Genomic DNA, 20157 nt, shown 5'->3' with positions numbered 1-20157 from the left:
CCATCTCCCTGAGACCTTTTATAGCAAAAATTTCTTCTCTTGGAACCATTCATTAACTCCCGTAATGATATCTGTGGCTCACTTTTTATGATTGCCCCCATTAATGCGTTTCCTCTAATTGTGTTTTGCTTCTCCTTTTGTTTCTCACTTTTCTGCCTCCCTTTTCCTCGCATTCTAATTCTCGTTTTCGGACCTTGACTTATTCTTTATAGAATTTGAGAAATGTTCCAAGGACACTATATATATAGTTTAAATTTCTCCTTATCAATTAACGTAATAAATTAAAGTATCTTGTTTTTTCTTTCATCGAAAATCCTGCAAAAATGTTGACATATAAATAGACTTGTTCAAGATAAAAGCATGTTTTTTCATTAATGTCTTTTGTAGTTATTTTTATTATTATATTTTCTTTTATGGGAAACTTAGTAAAATTTTCATATTAACTTAACTATTTATTACTATCATGAAACAAAATGCTAACCTCTAAATTTGCAGCTAAATAATTATATATTCTCAGACAAAGAATGCACTGCACGTTATGATTATTTTTTTTCTACTAGCATTTAAGACTATAACATAGTTCAACAAACTAAGTACTATAATAAAAATAAAGAGTATGATAACTTGTCTAAAAATCACACATTGTATGATAACTAAAATATGTTCTTCTTTTAAAACATTTAATATGGTTATCAAGTTCGTGAATTATTAGGTGGTAAGGAACTATTTTCTATTGACCTAACTGTCTTAGTGGTTATACGGTCCTGAAGAATATAATTAAGTGCATAAAATACATTGTAATCTTTTGTAAGATTGTCGAAAATATTTAATTTTTGTTGTTAATTTGTCGCTTAAATTGGTTGGTCATTTTAAAGTATAAGAATATTCTTAGTGGGATTAACCCATTATATAAGTGTATAATACCCATTATTTAACGGGAATGAGACTACTCAAACTGTAATATAGTAAATGAAAGTATTCCAAGTGTCGAACCCACAGGGAGCAAAATGTAAACGGGGGTTGTTACCTTCTTAACCTAAATCAAATAAATAAAGAGTTGATTGTTAATTAAGACTAATTTAATTGATTGGATAGTAATCAATAATTTAAAGATAATCGAGGTCATTAATCTTCATAACTATGGATAATTAATATGTGTTGTCGTGAATCCCCTCAGGTTATAATCTCAACACCTACTTAACTGAATCACATTTTCGGCTTGTTGTAATATTCTTTCGTAACTCAGTTTGTTGTTAAGATGTATTTTAATTAGCCTAATCTTGTTGTAGACAACTGTGTTACCGCTCGACCTCAACTAAGTTGCCTGTCAATTACTTCTCTACTAGTGCACGTGCCCGCGCGGCTTGAATTTACAGAATAAATTTTCATCTCTGATGTCCGAAAAGCATCAAATAAGTCAAATTTCTTAACAAATTTTATATGATTTTTCTATTGTACGTGTAATATTCTAACATAGATTTTTTTCCATTAAGGAGTTTAGTTTGAATTGATAACTTTCCTCTTGTTTTATTTATGCAATATTGGATTGAGATAAACTTAAAAAGAGTTACTTTGTTTGTCTTTGAAGCAAAACTATTATTGTTGTTACTTTGTTTTTTAATTGCAGTTGTTGTTGTTTAAAACTAAAAATAAGTTAAAAGACAAAAAACAAAAATAAAGAAGCACGGAAAAGGGGAAAGTTTTGTAGTCCTCACAAAACTTTCCAAAAAATATCAAACTTTTTAATTAATTACTTGTAGGTCCTGATCTTATTTTTTAAAGTCAAATTTATTTTTTGTTCTTATGGTTTACGTTTTAAAAGCTATTGAACATTCTGCCTTATTTACCTATTTTCTATCCGGTACGCGTATTGGAGCTCGCCTAATCCAGATTCGCGTCGCATAGGGCCCAATCGGGGGAAGCGCTCCCTACCAAGGATTTTTTCATACTCAGGCTTGAACCTGAGACCCCTGATTAATGGAGGAACAGCCCCATCCGCTGCACTTTATTTTCCCTGTTGCTTTCTTCTATTAACCTAAAAAATAGTCAATTCTTCACTAGATATTCTTGCTTCTTGTTGCTCTTTGTTTTCTTCTTTTTCATTTGTTGCTTATTATAGATTTTTCATGTAAGCATTTCTTTTACTTTATATTTGTATTATGAAATTTGAGAATTTCTGAAAATTCTTTTACTCATATGTAGGCATTTCTTTTACTTTATATTTATACTTTAATGAGCTCATATGTGTTTACCAAGATTAGTACAAAAATAATTTTCAGATAGTTTTAAAAATTATTAAATGATGCCATATAATGTTGAAAATGAAGACAATATTATCAGTCAAGATCGGGTTATCTTTAAAATCTCTTGTTTGGTTAACTAAAATTAATCTTTTAAACATAAAATGAGTTTGAAGTAGGGCGGAATTAGAGTGTCAGCTACCGATTTGATCGGATTCGGTAGCACTTTGGTTCAAATTCTGTATTTGTCTTAAAAGTTCATTAAATATGTACAAATTATTAATTTAGAACTAAATAACTTAAAAAATTAGGATTCGAAACTCATATATTTCAAATTATGGCTCCGCATTTAATTTGAAGCAAAATAATTCATCAAAATGAAAGTTAAAATATTAAAGGAGTGAAATGAAAGTTTTGCTTTTGTATATTGAAAATATACTTATTTGAAGTTTAATTATTACCAACATAAATTATATTTCTTTAATTAAAATATTACTTTTTATATCTGGAGTGGGGCCCGAGCTTAGCACGGGTCTCGTGAGACTAGCTAGGTATATGTAGGAAAACAAGAATAATAGCTCTTAAAGTTCAACACAAGAACGATTACATTGATTTAATTCATAATAAGGTTCATCAATCCATAAATTATAGAGTCCTATAACCATAGCACAACATAAGAACACGTGAAATATATAACGGAACAACATGATTAAAGAGAATAGAAAGAATTACTCCAACCCAAAAATACTAGACTTCTTCCACGGTCTACTCCAAAGTACAGTGAATGTAATTATCTACTCAAACTGGTAAATAAATTGTAGAACGAATTACTTACGTGAGAGAAAATAAAAATGACAAAGTTATGTAACTACTCTATTATATTTTGTCATACGTACCTCTACTTGTTTCCCTCTATTTTCCCACTGAAAAATGTGATATAATCAACATTTATGTGTAAGGGTTAAAATTTGGGCTTTAGATTAACTTGGGTCGAAACTGCTGCAACATACAGGACCATGCATGCAATCATAGTGTGCGATTTAGACGCACGCATGGGTCTTGAGTCTTCTAGATTTGGATGTAACAACTCAACTCCCCCCCCCCCCTCTTTTTTGTATATTTACGTCTTATTACATGACTTGAGGCTTCACATATGTATATTATTTTTTTGGACTTGTTGGCATGCTCTGGGTGGAACCCGAGGAGCTCAGTGATGTTTCAATACCATCAGAACCATGTTTGAAATTGTAGATTTTCTGGTATTGATAGTTTCTTCGTGAACGCGGTGCTGATGGCTGCGACACGCAACCCTTCCCTAAGTCCAAAAATGCTAATTTTCTTCGTTCTTCTCATTTCCAAGTCTCTCCAACATCTCCAATTAGTTATATGACGTCTCACATGCCTGTTGACACGTCTTGAAGGTGTCCTTAACTCCAAATGGACTTCTATAATTGCATTCATGCAATGTTTTAAAATTATCTAAGTCATAACTAATCCAAGATACATTAAGAAACTTACGGAGTCTTTTGAACAAGGGTTCTAAAATATCGGTGAAATGAACTTGAACTGTAGCTGTTGGAAGAAAAACCTCAATCGTGACCACAAATCATCAACTATGACCTGCTTTCAAACGAACACATTTAAAGAACATGAACAACATTTGGAGTTCAACTGCGGTTATGGTTACCGAATCGTTGCCATGCCTTAGACGGATAACGTTTCAAAGAATGTCTGAAGTGTTAAGATAGTACACAAGCAAGCACCCGACGAGAGTGTCGTCATAGTTTATCAATCACTGTCATGCATTGACGCGAAATTTGGACAACCGAACGTAGGAAGAAAGAGACGAATCATTGCCATAGATGGCCCGATATGAGCATTTTTGTAGATATTAAAGTATAAGTAATATTTTAAGGTTATTTTTAGCAGCTTATTGGTGCAATGAACACTAGCATTATCATCTTGAGGAGTTTTTGAGGATTCCCTACCATCGTGTTTAGATTTTCTTACTCCCTACTATCGTGTTTAGATTTTCTTACTCTTTGTGCCTTTTTTATGTCTAGTGGTCTAATTTTCATAATAATTTCTTTCTTTATTATGGGTAGCTAAGTATATTAATACCAATCTTAGGTTGTGAACCTTATAGGTTATGTTTATATGATTGTTTATAACTGACTTTAATGAGATTTATTTTGTTTCATATTTTTATTGAGAATTGGTGGTTGCAAATATTATTCTAGCCTTATTTATCTTGATTTTCACTTGAGAAAGTGAATTTAAGAGTGAGTAAATAAGATAACAAGAATTTATCATCTTGGCCACTAATCAATTGTGTACATGTAATCTTATTTACTTTAGAAAGTTCTAATGGGATTAAACCATTCAATACACAATCCTAGGTCTTTAATCGAATTGAAAATAACTTAATTTTATTTCTCGCATCCTAAGTGTTTGAGTAATCACTACTAGTCTTAATAATCATTCACCTATTACTAGGAGAATAAATTTAGTTAGGTAATCTCAGGTACATTACTTTAGTCTTGACGTTTTAACTTTCTTTGGATTTGATCCCAACTGATTAAATAAATCATAATATTTGCATATGTGAGCGATATACCAATTAATTAACACATTCATTTCGCCTCCTAAAAGAAGAATATCTTTTTCAATTGCCTTCAGTCTAACTACGGAGTAAAGGTGCTTCCATTTTTCTCCTCAACGGATTTTTACCCTAAATAAAATAAAGAAAAGTGAAGTAATTGCACATAAATAGTTTAAGTAATACTAATAGTTATTAATCATGTATATAGTAGAAAAATACTAGGGAGAAATTCTTAACTAGCAAAGCATGTCTTTTTATCCTCAGGCAAGTTAGAGAATAATCTCACACTCCTGTCCGGAAAATAATTTCCCTCCCACTCCCGAAACATATTAAGTGATACCACGCGCACGCAGAAGGAAAACAGGATTGGTACGTGATGTTACCCTCGCAGTATAAGCGAGCCAGGAAATAATCTTATAAGACAAAAAACCCAGCTGTTATTTTATTATTTACAACCACTGACGTTTCGGAGTTTTATATCCACACTCACTTGTACCTTTACTCTTCTCTCCAAGAAGACTTGTTAGGGTTTTGATTTTTCTTCAACAATTTTGACCCACATGACAAGATAGATTGGTAATTTTTGGGCACAAGGAAGAAATCGTAGCCGTACTCTTTACTATGGTCTGCCAAACCCTAGTTTTCGGAAGATGAATTCTGTGTGGGAATGTATCACTGTTAGTTTTGGAGGCTTCTGTTGAGGTATGTAAAACGTTCAACTTTGATTCTTCATCATTTTAGCTGAATGCATGAACGGAATTATTGGATGCAGTTGACAGAGAAAGGAGGAAAATGGAAGGAAATGAGCATGAATTGATGTTGGCATGTGTGATTTCGGGGACCCTTTTCTCTGTGCTGGGTTCTGCTTCTTTTGCTATACTTTGGGCTGTTAATTGGCGCCCATGGCGGATTTATAGGTAATTTACTTCATTTGTGATATGTCTTTCTTATTCCTTTTTTTCATATACTATATAGTAAGCATTCAACTGCGCATCCTGGCACTCGCAGAAGTTTATCTTTCTGCTTATTTTAAATGTGGCTCAAATGTGAGTAATGAAGGTCATCTATACGGTTCTTAGTGCTGTAGAAAACTGTATTTCTATTTTTTTTTTTTTGGTGCTTTGTAGCTAAAACTGCAGCACCAGGAGAGAACCTGCGAGGAGGAATAATAATGCCACCTAGAACCTAGAAGAGGAGGGAAAATAATTAGAACACATATACAATATTTTTTTGTAAATGTGCAAAAGTGGGTATCAAAGAGCACGTACCTGCTAAGCGAAGATGAATGCCTAACATTTAGAACCCAAAATATTTTTAATAGTTCCTGGTTTTTAGATGTAAGACAATATTTATTCTATAACTCTGGTTCCCTAACTAGCTTACAAACATCTTGATTAATTCACCGGGCAGTCTATCTAGCCCATAATACAGGTTGTTAAGGTAATCCCTGCACGCTTATGCTGGAGGTCTGCAAGTTGTTACTCCCATGCCTCAGCTTTCAGGAAATCCCCTCGTGGACAATATTGTAGTGATTTGAGATGAATAATAGGACTTGCATCTGCTGCTTTTGAACCTTGGCATTTGTTTTATATGCTGCCCTACAATCTTTTTAATGTAATAGACGCTTACAGTGTCTCCCCTGTTTTTGTGTTCCTAAATCTATCTCTGGTCAGTCTCAAGTCCAAATATGTATCCATTTGTGGTGCTGAAGAAGTTGAAGTTCAAGCTACATCATCTTTGCTTTTATGCTCCACATTAGCACTTTGCAATCAATAGGCTTCCCGTGCTGTCGCCTAATTATTTTGAGAAATTTTAAACCACAAGTTCGCAGTTATGTCACGTGACACTTGTTGGGTTTGCAACCCCATAGGCTTAGTATGAGTTACGTACTCTGTGAGTAATTTAAGTTACCTTATTATTGGTCATTGTGAGAAACTTTATTGTAAGGTAGCATTCATTCTTTGTCTTTTCCAAAGTGTCCAATCCCTTGTTAGAGAAATAACTCTAAAAGGTGTTTCACATATCTAGATATTCCTGTTCAGTTCAGAGGAAAATCCTTTTAATTTCTGGTCTTTTATTTTAATTGGTTAACAAAATTAGCCTGAGGTCTTACCCTTCTAAAGGAATATATGTATCCATTGCTGTATGTATAGTTCTAGAGGACCTCTGTGGCCATAAACTTTTTAGATTTAGTATCTCGGGCATCATTCTATACTCTGTTTTACATGGGATGTGACCTATGACACTTTCTAATAACAGTACTACATATTAAAGGCTTCAAAACAAAGATATGCTGTTTAACTGCAGTGTTTGGTGTTTTCTTTGATTGCCTTTGGTACCTCATCCATGAGACTGTCTATTCACCCAATTTTGCTGTCCAACTATATTTGTTTTTTTATTGTTTGATTTGACAGATCTGTCTAGCTACTTCTATACCATACATTATAGTTCATGTATCTGTTCAGATATATCAATGAATTGCCTTTCATGGATGAAAAATGTGCTTCTTTGTTGCTAATATCTCTATTTTTTGCTCTTACAGTTGGATCTTTGCTCGAAAATGGCCGGGATTCTTACAAGGGCCCCAGCTGGGAATTATATGTAGTTTCTTCTCGCTGTCTGCATGGATAATTGTGATCTCTCCGGTTGTGGTTCTTGTTACATGGGGATGCTGGTTAATGTTGATATTGGGGCGAGATATAGTTGGTCTAGCTGTAATAATGGCTGGAAGTTCTCTGCTTTTGGCATTCTACTCAATAATGCTTTGGTGGAGAACTCAGTGGCAAAGTTCAAGTATGTATTACTTCTTTACTGCTGGGAGAAAAAACCTATTTTTCCGTGAGGAAGAAAAAGAATGCACTCAATCATGTTGGTTACACACACACATATACATTTACATAATATTTCAACTACCATCATATGTCTAAGCTTAAGAAATTTTTCTGTCGAAACTGGCATGGGCGAAGACACTTATTTTGTGTTTTTTTAACTATTCAATTACCATCATCCCGGTTGAGAAGATAATAGAAATTAGTTAACTTTGGGGATTCACAACTGATTTTGATCTGTAAGTCAAATTTCTTTGCCGGTGATCTTGTACACTTGAATAGAATCAAATTTGAGCAGATTTATGATTTCAAGATTCATCAACACATTACTCAGACTTATTGAGGTTTGGTTGCTACATATTTTGGGATCTGAAATGATTGAAATTTGTTTATTACCGTCTTAGTGGGAAGAGAATTCTTGATAAGTTGACATTAGACGGGAAGAGCATCCTTGTAGATTCTCTACTTCTTAATATGCTTCTTGTATATTGGAATTTCTCGCCATAATAATATTACATATCCAAATTACACCAAAAAGAAATTAAAAGGAGACAATGACTTTCAGTAGGGAACTCTCTTGTCCTTTGAAAATTCGACTGTTGCTCTCGTTCCAATAGGGGTGTGCATAATGTGGTATATACTGAATTATTGAGCCAAAACCAAAAATTTCAGTATTCAGTACAATGTTTTGTATTTAGATAAAAAGAACCAAAATACCGATACTATCTTGTATGGGCAGGGTATACCGGACAATAGATTGGATGTATGGAGACGGAGAGAGAGTAGAGATGGTTTATTCACTCTTAAATCTTGCTACAAGAGTTTATTAAGGAGAGATGAATGTATTTTCTTTGGAGGTTGCCATCATACCCTAAATGCCGAGGAATACAAGGTTACCAATTTAAACAATAAGGAGAGTTGGAAGTTATTTTCTCTGATTGCTCTATCTGGGTTCGTGGGGATTTGAAGGTTTGTTTCTTTGCGTGGTTGACATCAATGAGAGTTATCTTGACGGTGGAATTCTTATTTGTAAATGATCATTTCCTATAGGGTTAATCGATTTTGGAGGGTGATTCTCAACTGGTTTGGGTTGCAATGGGTGATGCTGAGCGCGGTGAAGGAGGCATTGTATAACTGGGCTTACAGGAGGGGAAAGAGAAGTCCAAGGACATGTAACGTTGCCCCTTTAGCAAATATGTGGGTTATTTGGAAAAAGAGAAATAGGAGGGCGTTTGAAGGGATTAAACAATATATTACTAAACTGCAAAGCAGTCTTTTGTTTCTAGTTTTCTTTTGGTGTTCCCATGTGATCCCTGTTTGTATAGAAGATTGGGTTTATTTTGTTGAGAACCATATGTTAATGTAGGTTTTTTGGTATACTGCCTGTGTCACGACCCAAATTACCCCTTAGTTGTGAGTGACACCCAATAATCCTATTATTCGTTGGGAGAACCAAACAACAGGAAAGAATAGCAAATATCACCCAAAAAAATATGATGGAGTCTCAAATAACCCATGTCATAGATAACAAAGTTAGTGGAAATAGTTAAAGAGGAAATATCTCAACAACTCAACTAAAGCCAAAATAAACATAGTCCAAAGCGTTTATAAGAATCAGGACAAGTATCTGGTGCCGGGTGTGCAAATCCCATTAAACCTAAGAAAATAAGAAGATAGATAGACGGGTGGCCTCTGTGGATCTGGCGGATGACTTACCTCAAAGATGGTAAGGACTCAGTGTTAGACTCACTCGTTAATCGAAGTGTCAGCTAAAACAACTGCATGTGTATCGGATGGGGTTAGTCACAAAGACCAAGTAAGGTCTAGATCCGCTCACCAGAAGAGAGATACAAGTCATGTCAAGAAAGATGAGATGATAATATGCTAACTGGCATATTTCTGTAATACACAACAATCTTTGCAGAGGGTAACTTTGGGCCAATCGTCTTACCATTTCGGCTTCGAAGGGTGGCTATGGTCCGACGTCTTATGCGGAGTCTCATCGGGATGAAGAGGGGGGCTCTAGCCAAACCGTCTTGTACGCCTGAGGACAAGAACATACAGTGTAGTCCCATAAGTGGGGTCTGGAAGGGTAGTATGTACACTGACCTTACCCCTACCTTAGTAGGTAGAGAGGCTATTTCCGCTAGTCCTTAGGCTCAAAGAAAGCCATGGCAAATACTAAGGAAAGCATGACAAAGCACGTGCAAAAGAGACAATAACAACAACAAAAGAATATGATAACCGTAGTACAAGAAACAACCGATAGTAGCAAAAATTATACATCTGAGGACAACATGTGAAATCAAGTAAATACACCACAAGGCTAAATAGCCATAAATAATTATACAATGCGAGTAACATTCGAACTATGGCGTATCTTGAAGATATCACCACCAAATCTCAGAAAAGTAAAGGAATTATGATATTAACAAGTGGAATTATGATATTAACAAGTCTGTTAGCACATACTCACTTCACACATGCGCAAGAATAGTCGAAAATAAATATGCAAGCAAAGGTCAGTCAAGCTCAGAATAGCGGCATTCAGAAGTTAAGATCTTTCCTTACCTGGATTCGCGGTACAAGTAAGCTTAACAACAACATACCCAGTGAAATTTCACATAGTGGGTTCTGGGGAGGGTAGAGTGTACGCAGACCTTACCCCTACCTTGGGAGGTAGGGAGGCTGTTTCTAGTAGACCCTTGGCACAAGGACAAGCAGTTCAAAGCAGTATAAAAGATATGAAAAAATACTGTAAAGAGCATGAAAAAGAAGCAGCAATAACTACCACAAAATAATACAATAATCAAATTACAAGAAAAAACAGATAGTAGCAGAAATCGAACGACAAAAGAACTATAAGAATACTACTACGGCTAAGTAGGACAACGCTCAACTACCTGCTAGCCTTCCACCCTAATCCGTGTCCTCCATAACCTCCTATCTAAGGTCATGTCCTCGGTAAGCTGGAACTGCTCCATATCCTGTCTAATCACCTCTTCCCAATACTTTTTAGACCTACCTCTGCCTCTCATAAAACCATCCATAGCCAACTTCACACTTCCGCACTGGGACATCCGTGCGTCTCCTCTGCACATGCCCGAACCATCTTAGCCTCGATTCCCACATCTTATCCTCTACCGAGGCCACTCCCACCTTCTCCCTAATATCCTCATTTCTAATCCTATCTCTCCTAGTATGACCACACATCCATCCAACATGCTCATCTCCGCAACCTTCATCTTCTGAACGTGAGAATTCTTGACTGGCCAAAACTCCTCCCCATACAACATAGTTGGTCTAACCACCACTCACTCTGTAGAATTTGCCTTTAAGTTTTGGTGGCACCTTCTTATCACACAAGACTCCGGATGCGAGTTTCCGTTTCATCCACCCTGCACCAATATGGCGTGTGGCATCCTCGTCAATCTCACCATTTCCTTGGATAATAAACCCAAGATACTTGAAACTTCTTTTCCTTTGGATTGGATGACCTGAGTATCAAGCCTCACTTCCACACCATTTTCTTTGGTACAAGTAAGCTCACACTATCCAAAACTGTGTTCTCAGGCCTCCAAAGCAACTGTATCTACGCGAAAACATCAATAAGGGGAAACTAATCCCATAATTTTATGACACCCCGGAATCAAAGTCAACTCTTCGTCAACTCAAACTTGTCCCTCGAGTCAGCCATCCGAAATCCGAAATTGATTGTATGAACCTGTTACCCATAAATGTTAGAGTCCATTTTTATAATCAAGTTTCAATCTTGAGGTCAATTCATGGGTCAAATCTCATGTAACCTAAATTTCAAGCTTATAACTAAATCTCAATTTCTTTTGAGCCGAGGGTCTTTCGGAAACAGCCTCCCTACCTTCCAAGGTGGGGGTAAGGTCTGCGTACACTTTACCCTCTCCAGACCCCACATTGTGGGATTCAACTGGGTATGTTGTTGTTGTTGTAAATAAATCTCAACGTTCTATACGTTAACCCATGAATTTAAAGGTGAAAACATATCCCAATACCAACTTAATGATTCAGTATCATACCAATATATTAATATTCACATCCCAAACATATTAAACAAAGAATTAATGCACCTTCATATAAGAAGGGGCCGATAATATTAAAGTTGAATCAACAATTATTACATGAATTGAGTTTATTTGAAATTATAAAGAATGGATCTTGGGCCTAACTCAACCTCAAAAGCCAGATCATGAAGGGAAGATTGTCCAAGACCATATAAGGAGACCAAGTAACTTATCCACAACCGATGTTGGAGAATCAACCCCACCGCACGCCCAAGACTAAACATCTGGAGCATGGACAATATAAGATGGGGCCCAGCATCAGGTTAAACAAGAATTGGGTGGGCCTGAGTTTGATACCATGTAAAGAACGGATCTTGGGCCTAACTCAACTCCAAAATCTTGGGCCTAACTCAACTCCAAAAGCTAGCTCATGAGGGGAGGATTGTCCAAGACTATATAAAGATACCAAGTAACCCATCCACAACCGATGTGAGAGAATCAATAAAAATCACATTCCAAGTCTTCACTAATTAAGCAATGATTGCCCCATGATTTGCCCCTGTCATTACCTCATCAATGATTCATCATATTCTTATTCTAATCCCTAATACTTGACAAGGTATATTTACAATATCACTTAAAGTATGGAATAAAATTTTCAATACTTGATGCGTTCTTCACCGTGCTACTCTTCTTTGAGATGCCACCTTTCCTCTCTTTTCCGCCCCCTTCCGTTCTTTCTTTAAGTTAGAAATATGATTTCCTTGTTTCCAACATTTGTCCTACCCTTCTCTAGATGCGAACAAGTAAATGTTGGGCTTGGCCCATTAACTACACCTTAAATAGCCACAAAGGTCCGACTAATTATCAATTATCATACCATCCTATGTAGTGAGAGCTTGGCCCACAACTTCATCCTCTAGTTACCCACTTCGATGTGTCATCTATGAAAATTAGTGAACTACAATCAAAGGAATAATTCCAAAGTCCACTTTGAAAAAATAATAAAATAAACCGGGTTGTTACAGCTTGTATACGGGATTTCCCCCAATTATTAATAAAATTATTCACCTTTTAAACAAAAAATGCAAATCTTCGAATTCTCTTAGCAATGTCTTCTCATCAGCAACAGCAACAACAACAACATACCCAGTGTAATCCTACACTACAGAGTGGGGTCTGGGGAGGGTAGAGTGCCTCTACCTTGGGAGGTAGAGAGGCGGTTTCCAATAGACCCTCAGCACAAGGACAAGCAACTCAAAGCAGTATAGAATGTCAGGGCAAAATACTATAAATTATAAAAGAATGATAAGGCAGTATGAAAAAAAAAAAAGCAGTAGCTATTACAAATTAATACGATAATCAAAATACAAGAAACAACATAAAGTAGCCGAAATCAAAGGACAAGAAACTATAAGAGTAATACTACGATTACAAATCATATTTTAACTCATGAACGATTACACTGCTCACCAGTCTGGAGAGATGGAAACAGAGCTTCCTTAGATGTTGAACTCTTGTGTTACCGAGTATTCGTATGGTTGTTATTTGATTCCATTTCTTGTACTCCCTCCGTCCCGATTTAAGTGTCTTACTTTCCTTTTTGGTATGTCCAAAAAAGTGTCTCTTTTTATATTTAGTAAGTTGACAATTCAAACATCCTACATGACAAGTTTATAACCACACGATTCAAAAGTCATTATACAAATCTTTAATTTATGACCAGAAGATGCAAAAGCCTCTCTTTATTTCTTAAACTTTGTATCTAGTCAAACTAAGGCACCTTTTTGTGTGGGAACCCGTAGCGGCTATCCTTCAGGTGCTCACAGGGTAAACTTCGCTTCTATGTAATAGCCCGCAAACCACATAGGTGAGATAACCCGCACTAGGCAAGCCCTGTGCGATGAGCTCAACCCAAAAGGCAAATCTCCTGCCGTCATAGATAGGGGGTTTCGAATTTGAGACCTCCATTATGGAAGCCCCATGCTCAACCAACTGAGCCACCCTTGCGGGTTCTAGTCAAACTAAGACACTTAAATTGGGACGGAGGGAGTATTTGTAAAATGTGCTCTATGAAGCTGCTAACTCATTTGACATCCCCACAGTAGCATCCTTCTGTGCTCAAGTTTCCCGCGACTGGTGTTACTGTTGGATTGATATACTACTCGAATATGTGCATTTAAATTTGGCCTCTGTGCTTTATAGATGAATTTATTATGATCTTAAAATCTTTTACCTTTTAGTAAAGTTTAAGCCAGAACACAGATGATTTCTTGTTAAAGGATGATAATTTTTTTTCTTCTAAAAAAAAAGGATGATAATTTTAGCAATTAAAATTTAACACTATGGTCATTGTTTTGTCAATCGAAAACAACTTCTCTACCCCACACAAGGGGTTAGGTATGCGTACACTCCACCCTCCCCAAACCCCACTTGTAGGATCACACTGGGTATGTTGTTGTTGTTGTTGCTGCTGCTATGGTCATTGCTTTTGTATGTAAGGACTAAGTAGAAGTCCTTATGTATGGATCTATAGCTGAAAAAAGAGAAAGAAGCTTCTTTTACATCTGTTCTCTTGCTTATCTTGAAGTTCTTTCACTCCCTTCACTTCACGTTTGAATCGTCATGTTATGTATGCTGCAGGGGCTGTAGCTGTTCTCCTCCTACTAGCTGTTGGATTGCTTTGCGCATATGAACTTTGTGCTGTGTATGTCACAGCTGGTGCTAGGGCATCTGAAAGATACTCACCTTCAGGGTTCTTTTTTGGTGTGTCGGCAATCTCCCTGGCAATTAATATGCTATTTATTTGCAGGATGGTCTTCAATGGTATGATGATGTGTTTCTTTGTCATGATTTCTATATGTGTTTTTTGAAGGTTGATCAGCAAATTGTCGTGAGCATCTTTGCTCTATCTTCTGGCTCAACGTAGGACAGATATTTAGAGAATTTTGTTGGTTATTGTTTCCCATTCAGGGTCCATTGAAATCTCTACAGAACTCTTGTTCTCCTTGTGTTTTTTTCTCCTTTCAAAATTCTTGTTCTACCAATCCTGGCAGGTAACGGCTTAGATGTTGATGAGTACGTACGGAGGGCATATAAATTTGCTTATTCTGATTGTATTGAAGTGGGTCCCGTTGCTTGCTTGCAAGAGCCACCTGATCCCAATGAGTTATATCCTCGACAATCTAGAAGGTAAGCTATACATAGCTTGCTATAAAGTCATGCTGCTTCATTGTAGCTATTGTTTTTTGTATTATAATTCTTTCTCTTCTGGGAGCTTTTAAATCTTATGATTAACCCCCTCATAAGTAGGATAATTTATTGGATTTCCAGCAACAAGAGAATGCTGGTAGGCATTTACAGCAAAAATAAAGCAGCATTACATGTCATGCAATGTTTACAAAGAATCAACCATGGCCTCTATCATTAACTGTAGCCATATTGCACCACAAAAATAACAAAGCAATACATTTGCATTTGTCATTTATTACAGATTCTTTTTTGTTCTCAATAGTTGTATTCTCCTCCCACCACTCCCACCCCCCCCCCCCCCCCCCCACAAACACACACTCTTCCCCCTCCATATGGACCACCAGATCGCTGCTGGGATGGAGTTCTGGACCTACACATGTTGTTTCCTTAGGCCCTTCATGTGCCAACACTGTAATAAGTTCATTGTTGATTATGGAATTGTTCAGCTGATCCGGTAATATTTAAGAGATGATTCCAAAGCTGTGAAGCGAAGGTGCAATCCAAAGGAAGATGATTGACATCTTCTCTGTAATCATTGTTTGGATCCTTATATTTTATGACTATCTCATCTAAATGCTTGAGCGGCTAGAGAGAGCATACATTTATTTACTTAATTATGTTCGTTTTACGGCGCTCACGTGCGGGCTTAATTTTTTTCAATGAGCCAAATACGTGGATTTTTTTTTCTTTTTTGATAATGAGGGTAAACCTAGGACCTCTGCCTGCACTAATATCATGTTTTGTGTTACTATAGCATCTAAAAGGTTAAGCTGTTAGAGAGAGCTCCATTTTACTTACTTAATTATGTTATAACAATTTCGGGGGTCTATCGAAAACAGCCTCTCTACCCTACAAAGGTAGGAGTAAGGTTTGCGTACGTACATCTTACCCTCCCTAGACTCCACACTTGCGATTATACTGGGTATATTGTTATTGTTTTGTTGTTGTAATTATGTTATAACAATGTTTGTACACAACTTCCATGAACCACTGCAAACATATCCGACCATCTAAAAGGTTTCAGACACGAAATTATTGAGACCGAGACCCCTTACTCTTTAGGATGCTCCAAACAGACCAAAACAAAGAAGACACTCTTTCCCCATCTCATCAAAGGAATTCATGAATATGAGTCATTCTTGTTGGCTCTATATAAAAGGACATGATGACCAATATGACTTCTTCTCGTTTTTTTTTTTTGGTTGGGGAGGAGGGGGACAACATTATTGTTATAACAGATGGAAGAATATGAAGAGAGGCCAAGGTCTTAACTAAACAATTGGTGTAACTCAAATCTCTTTGAATAGAAGGAATACTAACTCTGAGAGAATAAAGCACGCTCTCCAGTAAATAGAGTAGATCTAAAATCCACTGTTAATCAAATAAAATTAAATGCTACTTTAGTTTAGAACATTATCCTGTTATATCATGTGATCAGTAGGTTCTCATCTATACTGCTCATCATATTTCCAGAACTATGTTCTCAACATATTCTCTGAAACCAATAATTTAATCATCGTCATGCTGAACTTGGGCTCTGCAGGGCTCTGCATCTTGGACTTCTCTATGTTGGTTCACTTGTAGTACTTCTTGTGTATTCTATCCTGTATGGTCTGACAGCAAAGGAATCAAACTGGCTTGGGGCTACAACATCAGCTGCTGTGATAATCCTTGGTAGTTCATTTCCTGCGTATATCTTTCTCCTTTTCTGATTCCGTAATGGGAAATAGTTTAAAATTTCTCTGTGGTAAGTAATGAATTCACTAGCTTTTCATTCTAATCAGATTGGAACTTGGGAGCATGCTTGTATGGCTTTCGACTTCTGAAAAGTCGAGTCGTTGTGCTTTTTGTTGCTGGTACATCTCGGGTGTTCCTGATCTGTTTTGGAGTTCATTACTGGTTTGTTGTTAACCTTTGCTAATTAATTTCCTTCCTTAATCAAGTCTTCTTATACTTGTGGGCAAATATATACCTTTTAATATAATTGATAGAATAGAACTTTTAATCTTTTACTGCAACAACTTCATTTCAGGTACCTTGGACATTGTATTAGTTATGCAGTTGTAGCATCTGTGCTGTTGGGCGCTGCTGTTTCACGGCATTTATCAGTTACAGACCCATTAGCTGCTAGGCGAGATGCCTTACAGAGCACAGTTATCCGCCTTCGAGAAGGTTTCCGTAGAAAAGACCAAAATAGCTCTGCAAGCTCTTCTGAGGGTTGTGGCTCAAGTGTGAAACGCAGTAGTAGTGCTGATGCTGGTCATCTTGGTAATGCAACTGTGCCTTGCACTGGTGATGGCAGTACCTGGCATAACATTGAGGGGATTAATAGTGATAAGAGCATAGACAGTGGAAGGCCAAGTTTAGCTCTGCGTAGTAGTTCCTGTCGTTCAGTAGTTCAAGAGCCTGAAGTAGGATCGTCTTATGTTGACAGAAATTTAGAGCATAATAGTTCATTGGTTGTATGTTCTAGTAGTGGCCTTGAAAGCCAAGGCGGTGATTCTAGTACATCCACTTCTGCAAATCAACAGATATTGGACTTGAATTTGGCACTTGCATTTCAAGAAAAGTTGAGTGATCCCAGGATTACATCTATGTTAAAGAGGAAAGGAAGACACAGAGATCGTGAATTAGCTAATTTGTTGCAAGATAAAGGGCTTGATCCTAATTTTGCTGTGATGCTGAAGGAGAATGGACTGGACCCAATGATTCTAGCCTTGTTGCAGAGAAGTAGTTTGGACGCTGATCGAGAACATCGTGACAATAACCCTCCTGTCACTGATTCAAACGATGTTGACAATGTGTTACCTAATCAAATTTCATTCTCGGAAGAACTTAGACTCCAAGGACTGGGAAGGTGGCTTCAACGTTGTAGAGTAATGTTGCATCATATAGCAGGAACTCCAGAGCGAGCATGGCTTCTTTTCAGTTTAGTGTTCATACTTGAAACCGTCATTGTGGCTATCTTCCGACCAAATACAATAAAACTTTTGAATGCTACACACCAACAGGTAAGAAATGCATTGGTACTTTAAAAGTTTAGTTTATAGTGTACTTGGAGTACGATGCAGCTAAAATATTCTCCACATAGTTGTATTTTCCATTTTCTAACAAAATTTGGTTAACGATTGTCTGCAGTTTGAATTTGGCATCGCGGTTCTCCTTTTGTCTCCTGTTGTCTGTTCTATTTTGGCCTTCCTTCGGTCTTTGCAAGCTGAAGATTTATCCATGACTTCAAAACCCCGGAAGGTACTTATTTTTGGTTCTTTGCCTACGAGTATCTGTTTCTATTTGTTTTTTCCACTAAGTATGTTGTTGCTATTTGAGGTTTTGGTTTTGATAACTTTACGCCATTGTTACTGCTGGTATTTTGTCGTTTCATCACTTATTTGCCTGGAGATCTTGTTTTCAAGTGTATTGTTGTCTCCGTGCAGTGTTCTAATGTTCGTTGATGTCGATTTTCAAAGCTCTTGTATATTTTGATGCTATCTACGTTGGTTTCTATGGTATTAAGTTTGTGGCTCAGCCTCTTTTCTTCTGCAAGGGTGATTTTCTTTAGGTACTGGGGTTTCAGCACTAGTCCAGTTCCTCTCTCTCTGTCTCTCTCTCTCTCGCATTCTAAATATTCATCTTAATTCTTTATGTGTTCACCTGTGATGTGAGGGCCAATGTTTTGTTCTATGGTTAGGTACTGGGGTTTCAGCACTAGTCCGGCTCCTCTCTCTCTGTGTCTCTCTCTCTCGCATTCTAAATATTCATCTTAATTCTTTATGTGTTCACCTGTGATGTGAGGGCCAATGTTTTGTTCTATGGTTTTCATTGCACAAGAATGATAAGGCCGCTAGAACCCAGACCAAAGGTTTTTGTGCCAGCCAATCTTTTGAATCCAGTTAATGGGGTAGGTTCTGCTGGGACCTGTTAAGCAATTGAATTATGGATACAATAACATACCCAGTGAAATCCCAAAGTGAAGGGTAGAGTGTACGCAGACCTTACCCCTACCTTGGGAGGTAGAGAGGCTGTTTCCGGTAGACCCTCGGCACAAGAACAAGCAGTTCAAAGTAGTACGAAAAAAGAAATAATGGAAACGAATAAGACATGTCAAATTCTTTAAAAAGCATGATAAAGCAGTCTGTAAAAAGGAGCAGAACTACCACAAATCAATAAGATAATTGAAGTGCAAGAAACATCAGGTTGTAGCATAAATAATTGAATTATGGGTATAGCTTCAAATAAATGTTCAAGGTCAGCTGATGTTATTCCTGACAGAGGTCAGGTGAAATAAGAGAAGACGAGATGTTAATAGTACCAGTTAAAAAAAAAAAAAAAAAAAAAAAAAGAAGAAGAAGAGGAGATGCTTTGATAATTTGACAATTGATGATTCCTCACGTTTATAGTTATCAAACACAAGAAACATATGATATTTGTCTAATATGGGACAATATCTCACTTAAGAACTTAGCACTTCAGATATTCTAACGTCTAACATAACACTTCATGTTCTTGCAGTGACCTTTATCTCTGTGCACATAAATATGTTCTCTCTAGTATAGCTGTCTGACTAGTGGACATACAATTTTTACTTAATGATGGATTTACCATTATTAACTAGTGGACATCCAATTTTCTTTTTGATGGATTTACCAGCGTAGCACTATAAAAATTGAGATGCACTTTGGCATAGCACCTTCAGAAGGCAATCTGACCTGTCATCTCCTTGAATTAGATGCTCAGTGTTTCCACTCTTAATTTTTTGGCTAAAATTTGCTATGTTCTTGCAGTATGGCTTTATCGCTTGGATGCTGAGCACTTGTGTTGGTCTGCTGCTTTCATTCTTGAGGTAAATCCTTCTTTATTATAAACTTTTAAGTTTCAATCTCAGTTAAGTTTCGAAAGAAACATATATTGCATATATTCTATCAAAGGGAACTCATTGCAAACATTTAGAATAGTGTGAAGAAGCTTCCTTAAGACACACCAAGTCCAGTTTGTGAGTGTCACGACTCAAATCTCCTAAGACATGATGGCACCTAACCCTACCAATCAGGCGAGCCAATCTAAAAGTAACCACGATATCAAGAACTAGTGGAACTTTCACTACAACCCGCAAGAACTAGTGTCGCAAGTCATGAGCTACTGTGAGTGAAAAAATACAACTTTGAGTATGAAAGGTACAAAATTTGTTTGGAAAACAACAA

The 20157-nt window shown here is 36.7% G+C and overlaps 1 protein-coding gene across 2 annotated transcripts in view; it reads left to right on the top strand.

The window, feature by feature from the left end:
- The first annotated feature begins 5304 nt into the window (after positions 1–5304).
- LOC132041116 (calpain-type cysteine protease DEK1) overlaps positions 5305–20157 on the top strand; it is a 30378-nt gene continuing 15525 nt past the window's right edge. For both annotated transcript variants that reach the window (XR_009410907.1, XM_059431909.1), the window contains exons 1-10: positions 5305–5544; positions 5615–5759; positions 7385–7635; positions 14351–14533; positions 14764–14899; positions 16503–16633; positions 16744–16858; positions 16992–17970; positions 18098–18208; positions 19741–19799. Coding sequence is in view for 1 of the 2 variants with exons in the window: in XM_059431909.1 (XP_059287892.1) it covers positions 5635–5759; positions 7385–7635; positions 14351–14533; positions 14764–14899; positions 16503–16633; positions 16744–16858; positions 16992–17970; positions 18098–18208; positions 19741–19799 (2090 nt within the window). In the remaining variant the exon portion in view is untranslated. The remainder of the gene's footprint in view (positions 5545–5614; positions 5760–7384; positions 7636–14350; positions 14534–14763; positions 14900–16502; positions 16634–16743; positions 16859–16991; positions 17971–18097; positions 18209–19740; positions 19800–20157) is intronic.

This window comes from Lycium ferocissimum, chromosome 12 (assembly GCF_029784015.1).
Source record: "Lycium ferocissimum isolate CSIRO_LF1 chromosome 12, AGI_CSIRO_Lferr_CH_V1, whole genome shotgun sequence".
NCBI lineage: Eukaryota > Viridiplantae > Streptophyta > Magnoliopsida > Solanales > Solanaceae > Lycium > Lycium ferocissimum.
Note: the sequence above shows the minus strand (reverse complement) of the source record. Positions and strands in the feature narration are given on the sequence as shown.